Here is a 15,248-nt window from a genome sequence, read left to right as displayed (position 1 = left end):
TGTATGTTAAAGACATGATATTTTTAAGTATTGAATAATTATGAGCATTTCAAATTTCAAGAAATGGGATACTTTTTGGAATAGGTGAATGAGAAAAAAAAAACATGAATTTATTTAAAATATACAAAATAATTAAAATAAAATCATTTGATTATATATATATATATAATCTTTGGATGATTTATGATTTTGATTGTGAGATTAATTATTTTACTTTTGGGTATTTTACATGTAATTATTTATTTAATTTTTTAATACAAAATATAAGATGAGCTCCTAATGAGCACATGGCACTCAAATATACGAAACAGACGGTCGAGATGTACAACAAATGGTAATTTCTAGATGTGCAGCGCTAAGTGATGCTTCTTCCAGAATCTATACTCCCGCCAAATGATCGCCTTCTCTCATAAAACGAGCATTTAAAGGGCTTAATTGCTCAATAACCTGTTCATACCGATGCAAGCTAACAGTTCTGAGGGCATGAGTTTGCGGCCGAGGAGAAAGCCCTTGGCCGATCTCACAAACACTTCATCTCTTCGATTTTCTGCTGCGACCGAGTCTAGGAAACCTGAACCCAAACCCAAGGTAAGCCCAGAGTACTTCAGCTCCAAATCTTCTGTCTCCAGTGCTGGATCTAGCGACCCCAAGAACACTGGAGTTAGCGAATCTCCCAAATCAACTTTTGTAGCCAAGGGAACTTCCACGATTTCGGGTGATCATCTATACCTCCTTTGTTTCGTCGTCTACATTGAGTCCTGGGATTGTGAGATTTTGTTTTTTTAGGGCGATAAAGTAATTGATGATGATAATTACGATTTTCTAACTTTTAGTTGCATGATATGATTCTCTTGTTTTATAGAGTGAACTGTAACTTCTTGCAAGTTTTAATCATGCTTCTCTTGGATTAGTAATTTTGATAATTGCGCGATTGGAAATTTCTTTGGATTTTGGGTTAGTCTAATATTCAACTAGTTGGATGCTGGTGCCGCAGATTTTCACATTGGCAATGGCTGGTATCCTGTTTCTTGATTCCCAAAATTACACTGGTATTTATAGTTCTGCAGGCTATTTAGTTTGACGGATAATGTGTCCTTGTGTTGAATCTATAGGTAGTTGTTTTAGAGCTTTAGCATCATTGGCCTGTTTTCACGTTTCCACTCTTCCATAAACAGTAACAATGTTTCAAGCGTTAAATGAATTTGATCGCTGGTCTGAATATCTTTTACTTGCTGCTTTACAATTGATAGGGGTATTCATGTCATTTGTAGATAGTACCATAAAACTTTTAAGTTAGGCTTTCTGCTTTAAGCTATATTTATGGATACTAATCATTGTGATAAAGCTACAGCGCACAACCACACAATTAGAAGATGCATGCATCTCCTATACTGCTCTCATGACAATCATAAATCAGCAGTTTCCGCAAACAATCTTGCCATTAATTTCACAAGGAATCTGTCATGTAATACTATCTCCTTCTATATAAAGCTACTGTATACCTGTATGCAGGTTTCAATGTGAATATGTAATTATCATTTCCCAGCTTAATCTTCTTCTTTTACAATGTAATTTATTACTGTTATTGATGGTGACCGAGTTACATCCCACTGACACCTCCTTTAGTGCAGCAACCAGCTTCTTTATCCTAGCCTAACCAGTTTCCTGATAGGAAACACTTGGATTCACAAGTGTTCCTAGCCAAAATCAGTAAACTCCAGCAGATTTATTGCTGTCCACAGCAGGAAACAGCCCAAAAACAGAGAAAAAACAGGAGTTACACGATAAATCTGAGAAAAAACGAAGAAAAACTCTTGTATTTCACTAGTAGATGAATAAAACAGCAAAGCATGGGACGCATAATTTATTGAAAATATAGGACACATACATGGGTTGGACACGGTACTATAATTTTTATATTTTAAAAATAGTTCATAAAAATTAATAAATTAAAATTTAAAAATAATTTAGAAATAATAAATCATTTAACTAGAATGTTTGCTTAAAATAATTAATATTAGGATATTGAGAGTCGGGCGTCTATGTCGTTTATCAGTTATCGAAAGAGTAAATGAAAATACCTTCACTGCCAAAGAGAAATGAAAATGAGAATATTCGACAAATAGGGTATTAAATGCGGACGATTGGTTTGGTGTTGTGGATAGGAAATAAGAAATTTAGTTTTTATATTTTAAATAAGTAAAAATTTTAAATACAAGAAATTATATTTAAAAAGAATTCATAAAATATTTAAGATACGCTTGTCCGACACAAGTGTCTAATTTGTATTTAATATTATTTTTAATTGGACATGTTTTAGATGTGTCCGACACGTGTCTGAGGAGTTTTAGATGCATGTCGTGTGGACACTGCACGCTTCTTTGAGGAGTGTCGGTGCATCATAGGTTACGGGTCGGTTCGTTTAAATGGGTCGTGTTTGGGTTAAATGGGCCACTTTGGATTAAATGAGGTGACTTGATTCAAAAAACAACATGATGCTTATAATAAATTGATTAAACGGGTTGGGTTTGAGTTCGATCAAATTGGGTCAATTCAAGTTTGAGGTAAATTTTTTTTACCAAATAATATGTGGGTCGAATTATGGTCAAGAATATTCGAGTCATGTCAACTTTGTGTCAGAGCCAAACTCAACCAATCAATCTGAATTGACCACCCTATTTTTTAGGGCCAACATCATGCACATCATGAACATTAAAATTATCCCAAAAAATATCCAATGTGGCAAATTGGCAATCTCAATTACTTAGAATTTTTCACACAAATGGGTTTGCAAGTTGTCTCCATGGATGGATCCCATGCCCATCAAAACAAATTATCCATGAAGATGGCTCTATCCTTTCTAATCCTCACTACGTCTGGATGTTTGTTGACTAATATCTGGCAATGATATTCTATTAAGTCATCTCCCTAGCACTGCTTTCATATCTCCTCACCTTAGTCACATTCACTGAAAATTGGAATAGAGTTGTCAAAAGGCTTAAATCCACAAATAGATTATGCATAATTCAACTAAAAAATGAGCTATCTCCATGCTGGCTCTGGTCATGAAACAAAATCGTTCAACAATCAAAGCTTATGATTATTCCATAGCAGCTGCTGGTTCACTCTTAGATTCCAAAGACATCATACTTTTCACGTCCAATGATCTTCTTCTCACCTATTTAGCTTTTAAGAAAGTTGATTGTGTCAATCTACAACCTCTCAATTTAGATGTCCTTTATCCCTACTATGCAACAAAGAAACAAATCTATAAATTGAAGTGACATGTGAGCTTCAAGCCCACTATAATCCTCTCAAATGTTTTGCCAGCTATGGTCTACTAGACGCAAGGAACCTCTCAACTACTACATTGCACGCTCATATGTCAAATCTGTCGTAAGTTCGATCACATCATAGATAAGTGTTGGCATTGCTAAAACCTTAATTTTAATAGTCAACTCTTGTCTACACATGTTCTCTTTGCCAATCCTCCCTCTCGCACCTCAACCCAACAATCTATAGCTTTTTAGTATCTTAACATCGAAGCAACATCTCATCTTCTCTCCAATTATGTGTGTCTTATTAGCCCAAAGCATACAATGGCTCACAACAAATTATTCTAGGCGATGGCCACTTGTTGCTCGTATCTCACATAAGTCATAGTCTACTCCCTACACCCACTAAGAAGTTCTTACTCACCCAAATTCTTTGTATCCCCAATTTGTCTAATAAATTTCTCTCTGTCTAATGCCTAAAATAATTGTCATTCTTGCTCAATATTGTTAGATGCTCATGGCTATACAATAAAGGACATGAAGACCAATTGACACGCCCTTAAGGGCCATGCCACAAAGCCTCCGTCTAACAATCTCACCCTTCTTTCCATGCAATCAATTCATGATCTTTGGAATAAACAATTTGGCACCTTGCCTCCTCCACAACTTCTATTTTAGCTTATAGGAATCCTATTATACGGACAACTACCTCTTCACACATGGCAAATTATTAAAATATCATTGTATCTCATTTGCTCTCTCTCATATCATATTTAAAAATCATTTTGAAAATTTTTTGCTTTGATCTAATGGGCCCTTCTCCAACCATTTCATCATAATAATACAAGTATTGGATTTCATTTATCTATGATAATTCACTTTAAAGTTGGGTGTTTTCTATGCGTTATAAGTTTGATAAAACCTCCATCTTGACTCAATCTCATAATATGGTTGCTTGTCAAATTTTCAATTAAATTATAAAATTATGAACTAATAGTAGTGCTGAGTACCTTAATTCTACCTCAAACACCTACAATGCACATGGGTTATTCATCACCAATAAAGTTGTATGTACACTTTGAACAAAATAGGGTAGCCAAATGCAAAAACCAATATTTCAGAGAAATTGTCGGGACTCCTGTTTGATGCTTATTTGTCACACGCCTTTGGGTAGAACCACTTATAGCAATTGCTTATCTCATAAATTAGTTGCCCTCTCCCCCAACCAACTAGAAGTCACCATATCAACTACTATATAAAAAAAAAGCTTGCCTACTCATATCTCAAAATATTTGGTTGTGGATGCTTCTCATGGCTTGATCATCACTCCATGTACAAGCTCTCATTTCTGTCAATATCTTGCATATATAAAGGCTATGCTTCTTTCCAAAAGGGCTAATATGTCATAACCCCATCTTTGACAAAACTTGCATATCTCACATGCTGTTTAATGAGGCTAATTTTCCATATCATAAATTCTCTCCCAACACCAATAAGCCTTCACCTCATAAGCCCCTCCACCATTGACTCTTGTATTCTCTTTACCTTACAAAATATCATGGCATTCTTCCATTGCACCAGCAACCATCTATCTCCCTTGTAACCTCCAACACTTCCTAGATGAATGACACACTTGTCTTCACCTCACCCAACAACTCAAACTCCTCTTTGTTAGAGTTCTAGGCTTATTTTATCCCACCTCCAAGCTCCCTTCCTTTCATCAATCAACCCATAAAAACCTCCAACCGACATTACATTACGAATTACTCTCACACAGGGATCCTAAAATCCAAACATATCATAAGCCTAACTCACACCACCACCATCTTGACCTGACCTACTGTTCGTCCATTGTAAAAATCCAAATTAAGAGATGCATTTTCCTAGGAGTTCAGGTTTTACTTGAGTTGGGTATGTGGATACAAGTTTCCATCCATTGCTTAGAATTTACTTTCTAATAAACAGACATGTTAGACCAAGCATATTTTTGATGGAACCATTGTTTGCTATAAGGCTACAAACAAGTGCATGGACTTGACTACAATAAAACATTTAATCCCATAACCAAGATGCTCACTATTCGCATTCTCATCACCACTCTCACTAATGGCTTGTCCATCACCCAACTAAACATCTCCAAAGCCTTCTTATATGGTCAACTGAATGGCTAGATTCAAATAGCCCAACCAAGAGGCTTCACATATCCCTAATATCTGTATCATGTTTGCCACTTCTAGAAAACACTCTACTGCCTCAAATAAGCACTCATCAGTGGTTTTCCACATTATAAGGTGATCTTAAGCAACTTAGCTTCACTAATATCATAGCTTGGTTCCAACGTTCTAATCCACAAACACAACACAATACACCTATTCATTCTCATCTATGATGACGCTATCCTCTATCTGTCAACAACCCCATTGCCATCTCAGACCTCTTTCAAAATCTCCAAAGTTGCTTTCCCATATGCAATATGGGTAACCTTGCTTGTTTCCTTGGCACTCATGTCAATCGAACTCCCTACGAGATCCACCTAAACTAATCCCAATACTTCTTATGCTTGCTCCTCTATGCCTAATAGCCTACCTACAAACCTATCCTGAATAGTCTCAACTTAAATCTTCTCTTTTGGACTCATAATAGTTTGACTTTCCTGACCTCTCTCTCTATCATCACTTAGTAGGTTCTCTTTTACAGATCACCATCACATGCTCCAATATTTTCTTTATTGTCAACCATCCGTGTCAACACATCCAGAAAGCCATCAACCTCCATTTTTGACTACTTAAAAGACTATTCAAATATCTTAAGAGAGCACTCACCTATGGATTATCCATAGTGTAGCAAACTGCATCTCAAATCCTATTTTAGCTTTTGATTAGGCCAATGATCATCAAGTTAAAAAATTTACGACAAGCTTCCGTGCGTTTCTTGGCTTTACCCTTATCTCCTGTTTTATCATGAAACAAAATATTGTAGCCCACTTTTCTCCATAAGCTAAGTACTGAGCACTTGCCATAGTTGCAACTAACCTTATTTAGCTTCGTTGGTTGATGTAGGAATTTGACCATTGCATTGTGACAATATTCCAGTACTTACACTTCATAATTTTCTTGTCTTTCACGTTTGCACCAAAAATAGAGAAATTGAAAACCACTTCATTACACGGCTGTATCAAGATGAATGAGATCTTTGTCCACCATGTTGCCAAATTGGACCAAGTCGTTGATATTTTTACCAAAGTTGATGCTTCCTCAAGAGTCATCTATGGGAGCTGATAATACTATAGCACTTAACCAGACTGTCAGAAGGTTCAGGCACCTCTTGTACTGCTCTCATCACAACCATAGATCAGAAACTTCCTCAAACAATCCCTGTACTGCTCTCATCACAACCATAGATCAGCAACTTCCTCAAACAATTTCAGCCATTAGTTATACAACTAATCTGTTATGTAATCCACTTGTCTTTTATATTAAGCAATAGTCTGTATGCAGATTTCAATGAGAGATATCATTTCCCAACTAATTAATTACAAAGTTTGTAATTAATTACTGTTATTTCATTTCTTTGTTTAAAGAGGTCTCTATATAATATTGATAATTAGTTTATTTTGTTCGTCCAGTTTCAAGTGTTGCCAGCAGTATAAAATGTGATTTTGTTAGAGGTAAAAACGGCGGAGGGTCTACCGTTAAATTGCAATATGTTAGAAAGAAACAGAAAGAGCAAAAGGATGTTTCATTAGCAGCAGCATCTAGCGCTCCTCCACTAGGAAGAACTCAAAGGTTTCGGTATGTCATACTTCTGCTTCTAATCTGCTTTTGGTCCCCATGGGGTCTATTAGAGTCTGCCAATGACAAAATAAGCACACGGTAGTACTGTACCTAATTGATAGGACTGAACTTCCAATTTAGTGCAGAGTTATGCATATCTTTCGTTCTTGAAGGATGCATGAGCTTGAACTTTTTGACAGTTACATGTTTATATCATCGTGAGAGTTGAGATTATTATTTCTGCTTAGTTTATAGGAATGATAAAGTCATTTATATTTTGATGAAATGATATTTGAGAAATAAAATAATTTTAGTGAAATGTTATTTTCAATTAGAATGGTTAGAAAGTCAACAACTATGTCTCTCCCTTTAGATGTTTTAAGTGAACTGAAATGTGCTCTACCTAATTAGAGATGTTACTCTTTTTTTTTCCCCCAGAACCATTTGTATAGTTATCAATGTTTTTAAAAATTGCAAGGCACAACCAATATTATGTGGTTGCCTAATGTCTGAGGTGCTAGGTGCCATCATAGGTGATTGCCCAAGTGAAGTTAGACATTAAAAAAGAAATATTTATATCACTTATGAATTTAATTTAATTTATTGGAGTAATTTTGAAAATCATAAAATAATAACCATCACATTAAAATATTATGAGCCGAATAAAGTTTTATTTCCATCATATTTTGAATACTAAAGCCTTTATAAATAAATATACTTCAATTTTTAGCCTGTATACCCTAGGAATTATATATTCTTATTTACTATCAATTTCATTTTTTTATCATCCATGCTATTTTCTCTATCACTGGATTCAATATCCTTCCATCTATTTGTTTTGTTTGGTTCACCTTCTCTATTTTCAATATTTACTTGTCTAGAACTTTAGCTCTTACAATTACGTTTTATCAATTTATTTCCATGGTCCCATGTTTGTTTCTTTAACTCTTAGATCAAAATTTTGTCATAAAAAGTAAGCTTATCTTCAGTATTTGAACCATTAGAACTAATCTGATAAATCATGGAAAGATAGTGTGATGTGTTCAGTCTACCCACACCAAAAGAGGGGAATTGGGCATGCATCCAACCTTTAAGGTTTCAAATACCAAGTACCAAGTTAAGGTGATACCAATAATATAGCGAACAAGTTGTAAGCACCATATAGATGATCTCATTGAACTACACTAGCACATAAAGTTGTGAACATAAGATGATACCCATACATGCTATAATCATAACATTAAATCTTCCTTTATTTATTCTTTTATTTATATTTAAATGAGAAAAGTACCAAAATGATCCCTTAACTCTTTGGTAGGGACAAAAATGGTTCCCAACTATTTTGAGGGATCAATTTAGTCCTTAAACTCTTTAAAATGGGATTATATGGGTCCTAACATCCAAATTAATAGATGTTGGATTTAATGTGTTAAAAATAGGGGTATTTTAAAAAATTTTAATTAAACTATTTATTAGATATAATTTTTCAAGTAATTATAATTTTTTATAAAAAAAATTATTAATCATTTATTTAATTAGAGAAATTAATAATCTTTGTAGTTATAATTTTAAAATTTTTTTCGATGCTCGTCTACAGGAGGTTCAAAGAATAAAAGAGTTATTGTTTCGATGTTATATTATTATTATTTTTTTTTGTTATTCCGATCATACCCTCGTGGCATCCTTCTGCCATCCGAATTTATCGTTATTTTTTATCTGTATGATCAAATGATCTCATTTTAAAAAGTCGAAGGACCAACTATTTGGTCCCTCCTAAAGAGTTAAGGGACCATTTTGGTCATTTTTCTCATATTTAAATTATAGTTTATATATTTATTAATTAATTTTAATAATATATGAATATAGAACTTACAATTAAAATTTTCTTATATTTCATAAATTTTATTTAGCTAATTTATTCTAACTTTTACATAAACTTAGGTTTTCAACTCAATTGTTAAACCTCTAGAAATCAATATATTATTAATGATAATTTTCTTTGAAATTTTCCTGAATAAAATTTCTAAATTTTTACTTCAAATGCTACATTCTTTCTACTTTTGCAAAAATACTACATCCCATCCTTCTAGTCTATTCTCCTTTGTACCCAAAATATAATAAAAATTTTCTTTCAAAATTAATAGCTAGACCTTGGCTTTTCTTAGTTTGAAAAAATAATAGAGGAAGTCTTAATTAAATTTCATCTAGAAAAGAAAAAAAAACCTAACATTGCTTGAGCATAACTCGATTTCTCATGGGTTAATCCAAGTTCGTGTGTGCTTGATTAACCCTCATGAGCTATTTAGTTTTTTTTTCCTGCTTGTGCATTTCTTCTGCTGTTTTGCTCTCTCTGTGCTCTTTTCTGTTTGTACCCTTGCTTTCTCTCCCTTTCTCAAACTCCCTTCCTCCCTCGCTCTTTCCCCTGCTTTGTCTCTCAGTCTCGATTGGCCTCTTTTTTTTCCACTTAGTTCCAATGAGCCAATTATTATGGGATCAAAATTTTCTTTTTTATTTTTAATAAGATTTATAATCTTCCCCATTTATAAAAAATTCTTCCTCGAAATATGCATAATTTAATGTAATTTTGGTTCTTATAGTTAAAAAATCAGGGTTTAGTCCAAAACAATTGCCGAGACAAACATTCTTCATACAATACTATCTGAAGATCGTACAGTACAATCTACTATACTAATTAACCTTTGATTTGATTGAATAATCATGGGGATTTAATAAAATACGTTTTCAAATATTGTATTGTACGAATGGGATTGTACAATATGATAAGTTCAAAGATATATATTAAAAAAACTTATAGTTAATTTTAATTGGCAACTAGAATTTCTGTTTTGAATAGATCGTACAATATGATTTGGTTTGTCTAGTACGATTAGTTCAAAGAAAATTAATTAAAAAATTAGCCATTTTAAGTCATTGCAAAAGCGTCTGATCGTACAATACAATTTGGATCGTGATCGTACAGTACGATTAGTTGAAAATTTCAAAAATGTTTTCTAGCTCCCCTTTGTGTGTGCACGGTCACCAACATAGCATACACTTTTTGTAGAACTATGACTCAAGAATTTTAAAAATAAAAGAAATAAAGGTTACAAACTCTGTCATCCTATTCTTCCAAAACTTGAGCATTGAATTTTCTTGCACGGTGTATGATGTGCCTGAAATGTAAGTACATAAAAACATATATGCAATATATAATAATAGGAGAAATGAAAATTCAGTCAATAATGTTTGTTATCATCAACATCACAAGTTCGGAGTTTCGGATTGCAACAAAATTAATCTAATAATGATTTTTATATTTTTTTTAGCCAAAACGGGACTGTGTTTGGCCTCATGCCTAAGCTTGCTTGATTAGGATTTCTCTCACAATCCCTCGTTTGCTTGTTTTTGCAAAACCAAAACTCTCTTAATCATGCTATATATATAGCCAGCAAGTGTGTTTAAATCTTGCCTGGTTGCTATAAGCCGAAGATCTATTACCTGGTAATGAAACTTTACCTGCCAAAGTCCATGAGGCCCTGTAAGGATGGTGCCTGAGGCCCATCAACTTGGCAGAAAGCTTTAATGTCAGCAGATTGCTTGTATGGAATGTTTATGTATAATATACTTTCTTTTTACTTCTCAATCATTTATACATAAAAAATAATTTCTTTATAAATAGAAAATAGTAAATTAAGTTAATTAGAGTTATCTTTGAAATCTTAGATTAATCAATTACTTGATCTTTATAAACAAATCATCTAAGCACTTGAGCAATAAACCTTGGAAACTAACAAACCATTAGATGACTGAGGTCATAAAGTATTTTTATTATTAAATTATTAATAAACTAATCATAAAACATATGAGAGACACTCCTTAAGGCAAGGTGCTCATCTAAGTACATCTTAATAATAGCACTTGCTAGGACATGTAATGTGCTATGCCTTGGCCTTGCCTGAATCCCTTGTTAGCTCCCTTCTCGCCTTTTACGACAATGTTAATTATTAGATAAAATTTGATATGTTGTTGAATTTCCTTTTCCTTCTAAGGTTAAGAATATATATTACTTAGTGTGATTATCACCGAACTTCGCCTTTTTGTCTGTTATCAGTGAAGAGAAGATGGGCATATTCACCCGAATTGGATTATTACTTGGTGAAATGTTTCTATATTTTCTGCCGGCTAGAACCTCTATTCTCTTTTTTTTTTTTTTCTAATTAGAAAAGCCCTTATAATGAAGAGTATTATGTACAACATGCTTTTAAACCAGGAAAAAATTACTGATGAAGGTTGGCATGAATCAGAATGAGGCATATTCAGAACCTTATCAGAAAAAGAAAAAGGTATGTTCCCTCCTTTTCTATATGACTGTAAATGAACCTGATGCTTTGTGGAATTGTACATATTTAACTTTACACTATCTATCTTCTCTTGGTGAGCTGTACTACATTTGTTGACTGAACTTAACATTAAATTCATTTTAGCTTTCGGTCCTTCCCAAACTTGTTGATTTAGGCATAGTCATTTCTCGTGATGCCAGGCAGCTGTGTTAAAGCATCATATTCTACTTGTTACTCCATACAGACCTAGTCATTGAAACACATCAAATTATAGAGAACTTCTTTATTATTCCTGCAGATAATTAAAGTATTTTTTTTTTTCATTATTCAAGACTTCCACAAAATTTAAAATAGGTAAATTAATATGTTTCTATATTGGTTGATGCAATACAAATGTATGAGCTGATGTTTTTTCTATCCTAGCCATCGATCATCTTTGTTAAATTTTGTTACTTGTAAATGCAAAAACGAAGATATTTGTGTGTGACTTTCGCACAAGATCTATGCCTACTGTATTTCTCTGGTTTCAAACTATGTTCTTCCCTTGAGTCGTTTGCTACTTCCTCAACTGTTAATCTATAAGTATACGGAGTAATAACTGAGGTAACTGTTAGACCGATCCAAAGAGGACCGTGTTAGACCGGTCCAGTGGACCAGTCCAGCCGGTCCGCACGGGACCCGGCTGAGTCGCAAAACAGGCGACCGATTTCGCCTGGGCGGAAGCGCCGCACGCACGCATGATCCACGGGAGCTTTTTAGGAAGCTTTTTTGAGGGAAAAAAAAAAAGGTGTATATGGTTGTGTACTGCAGTATTACCATTAAGTTCGTTTGCAGCTAATAATTTCTCTCAATTCAGAGAGAGTTTTTTTTTTCCACTATAATAGAGGAGAGCTTTCAAGAACGTTGGGTTTGTTTTGTCCTACATTAGCGAGCTTCCAGATTATATAGTTTCTATTTGATCGCTGAACTATGTTGTTCTGGGACAGAACTCATCTTTTTCTGGTCTTCTAAAGCAATCTCATTTCATCTCACCTCTTTATTTATCTCACTTTATTTGATGAATCAGATCCAAATCTTAATCCAATAATCATATCAAGTCGGGTTTTGGTCCTACAAATCATTCCAATTACAGTCGTTGTCGTTTCAAGAAGCCATCATAACTGATGATGATATGCAGGCAGAAAATTCTAAAACGATGCAATATTAAGTATGCTGGTTTGAAATTTATCTGTTCTTACTGCTCTTTTATTTAAGATGCAATTTTGTTTGGATGCCAATTGTAGATTAATAGTGAATAGGAATCATTCTGTCTATTGCCCTCATAATTACAATCAAATATCTGATAAATTTTAGTACACCGATTTCAGCCTTGATGGTGCAAACTAGTGCGCAAGTGTCCCGAGAGACAACAAGTTTCTTTTATGGTTCAATGCATACCTGATTTTAGTAAGAGTTTTAGTATGTCCGTTATCTGTCTTAATTATAACAGTTCAAATCCTTACGGCTTTATAAGCTATATCATTTCCCATGATAACCTTCCCACCACTAACGGTCATATTTGAATCAAACCATAGACTAATAAGAGTCATATGAAACAAACAACTTGGATCAATTATCCAATCATCACTATTAGAATTTACTGTAATTTGTAAAATCTTTGAATAAATATATATATGTCTGATGTTATCACAACATCCTTAAATTCTTGTGCTTTTCTCTTATCCTTCTTCAGTTCTAGATAGTTTTTCTAGAGGTTCCTTTCCTTATGATAGAGGAAACACTAGAACTTAATCTTAGATTTGAGCATTGACTTGAACCCCCGTTTAATCTTTTATTCTTTTTTGGCCTACCTCTAATATTTAGGCTTGGAGATCCTTTGATTCTCTCTTAATCTTGGTTTCATTTTCCTTGAATTTCAAACCTGTTTGAGTCTCTTTTAGCGATAAAGTCTCTCTAGCATAATTCATTGTCTTCATAAATTGCATTTTCGATTGGCAATGAATTCGAGATAAATATGTGTTATAAATATTTTCCTTCTTATTATCTCATTACTACTCTTCCTCTATCTCTATTATTCTCTCTCTATATTTGAGCATGATTCTTCAACTAGTTATTCTCATCAAAGATAGAGGAAAGATTGCAACCTTCTATGTTAGATCATTTTTTTTAGTTATCATCCTTTGTGATGGTCATCAATTTTCTCTTGAGAAGGCTTTTGGCTTTCAACTTCCACCTCCGAATGTTTTAGTGGTCATTGCCTACCACCCTATAGATAAATTCTTCTATATGATATCGGCTAAGGTAATTACTAGGTTTGATCACTTGACTTCTCTGGTCTACGTCTATATGCCTAACTGATTGCAGGAGAAGAATGAGGCTTTGTTTGGGATGGATTTTTAAAATTTTTGCACTTAAAAACTGTTTTAAGAAGCAGAAAGAAAATTGTCCAAAATGAATCCTGAGTGGTGCCTTGAAATTATTGATATTTTTTCTTTTATATAGTAAAATGTGGTGGTAGGTGTAAAAGATACAATATTGAGTATGTTTTTAAGTTTGGTAGCCATCAAATTTGAAAAAAAAAAGCATATTTAGTCCAAATTTTATTTAAGACTTTCATTAACTTAAAATAATTTTGAAATCAAACTAGTATTTGAGAGATGAAAAAATAGGCTCCACACATCTTCAATAAGTTTCCCGCAAACTTCGATATAGTTTAATCATTTGGATTTGCTTGAAATCTACAGAGGCAACGTTGCCTGGGATCAGCTGGAAGCAGGCTTGTTGACAAAGATATTCCTCTTCAGGATTTCATTCAGAAACAGAGAGCCTATTTTGCCGAAGTTGATTCGTTTGAACTGCCCGAGGAGGTTGTTTCAGAAAGTGAATTAGAATAATACCTTTACAATTACAATTTACGAGTAGAATAAATGCAAAAAAACCTAGTATTATGGCAGTCGAATTATCTTATCTAATCAGAGGTCAAAGTTGTAAATTTCTAATTTTGTCCTGCACTGATATGACGTAATAGTTATTGTAAATGTGTTAAGGCTGTAAGCTCCTTGTCTTGAAATGCAAAGTTCAGTGTTTTTATCAAGACTGCGTTGGATACAGGAGCTCTCTCAAAAGGCGAATGTTGATGGCATTGCCCTCCTAGGAAAGATCTAGATGTTTTTTTTTTTAATATTCTGAGGTCACATTTGGTTGTCTGTAAATAAAACATATTTTTAATATAATAATGATTTTATTTACGTATTTTTCATATATGTTATACAAGTTATTATATTTGAGAATTTTATTTCAAGAAATATGTTTTTTTTTTTTTTTCTGAACCCAATGTTTTCTATTGAACGATACTAAAGATAGGATTTTTTTTTTTTTTTCTGAACCCAATGTTTTCTATTGAACGATACTAAAGATAGGACCAAAGCAGATTTTTCCAATTTCTTGCCTAGCATTGGGTTCAAGATCAAATTAAGATTTTGGTTGGGATATTTTTTGTATTATTTTATAAAATAATTTTAAATTTTTTTAGTTAGAAATTTAATATTAAAAAATTCAATTCAATATTAAAAAATTCTTTTAAAAAGCAATAAAAATTTGTCTGAAACGAAACTTAGGTTTATAGTAATACGGTAATCTTAAGATCAACTTGGTATCATAGTAGGTTACAATATTACTGATGAGTTATAATATAATGATTGTGTCGTGCGCTAAGGGTTCCTATAGGTGATTATAGCTATAGTAATTGCAGAAATATTAGTAGCATATAATTTTTCAAGCTGTTGAATGAATTTTTGCATGGTTATAGCTTAATAATTTTGATTGCATAAAAAATATTTTTCACTTTCTAAGTATCTAAA

At 33.2% G+C, this 15,248-nt stretch overlaps 1 protein-coding gene across 1 annotated transcript; it reads left to right on the top strand.

Moving 5' to 3' along the window:
- The first annotated feature begins 306 nt into the window (after nucleotides 1–306).
- LOC110110891 lies at nucleotides 307–14,482 on the top strand. The gene is made up of 4 exons (XM_020842544.2): nucleotides 307–715; nucleotides 6,901–7,066; nucleotides 11,319–11,391; nucleotides 14,133–14,482. The coding sequence occupies exons 1-4, from the start codon at nucleotides 460–462 to the stop codon at nucleotides 14,280–14,282; spliced, it is 645 nt and encodes a 214-aa protein (XP_020698203.1). The 5' UTR covers nucleotides 307–459; the 3' UTR covers nucleotides 14,283–14,482.
- Nucleotides 14,483–15,248: the final 766 nt, after the last annotated feature.

This window comes from Dendrobium catenatum, unplaced genomic scaffold, assembly GCF_001605985.2.
Source record: "Dendrobium catenatum unplaced genomic scaffold, ASM160598v2 fragScaff_scaffold_743, whole genome shotgun sequence".
Lineage (NCBI taxonomy): Eukaryota > Viridiplantae > Streptophyta > Magnoliopsida > Asparagales > Orchidaceae > Dendrobium > Dendrobium catenatum.
Note: the sequence above shows the minus strand (reverse complement) of the source record. Positions and strands in the feature narration are given on the sequence as shown.

Coding starts and splice junctions, on each gene's coding strand:
- LOC110110891 (XM_020842544.2), top strand. CDS start 460: ATGCAAGCTAACAGTTCTGAGGGCATGAGTTTGCGGCCGAGGAGAAAG. Junction 7,067..11,318: donor GGAAGAACTCAAAGGTTTCG/GTATGTCATACT, acceptor CTTTTAAACCAG/GAAAAAATTACTGATGAAGG. Junction 11,392..14,132: donor CTTATCAGAAAAAGAAAAAG/GTATGTTCCCTC, acceptor TGAAATCTACAG/AGGCAACGTTGCCTGGGATC.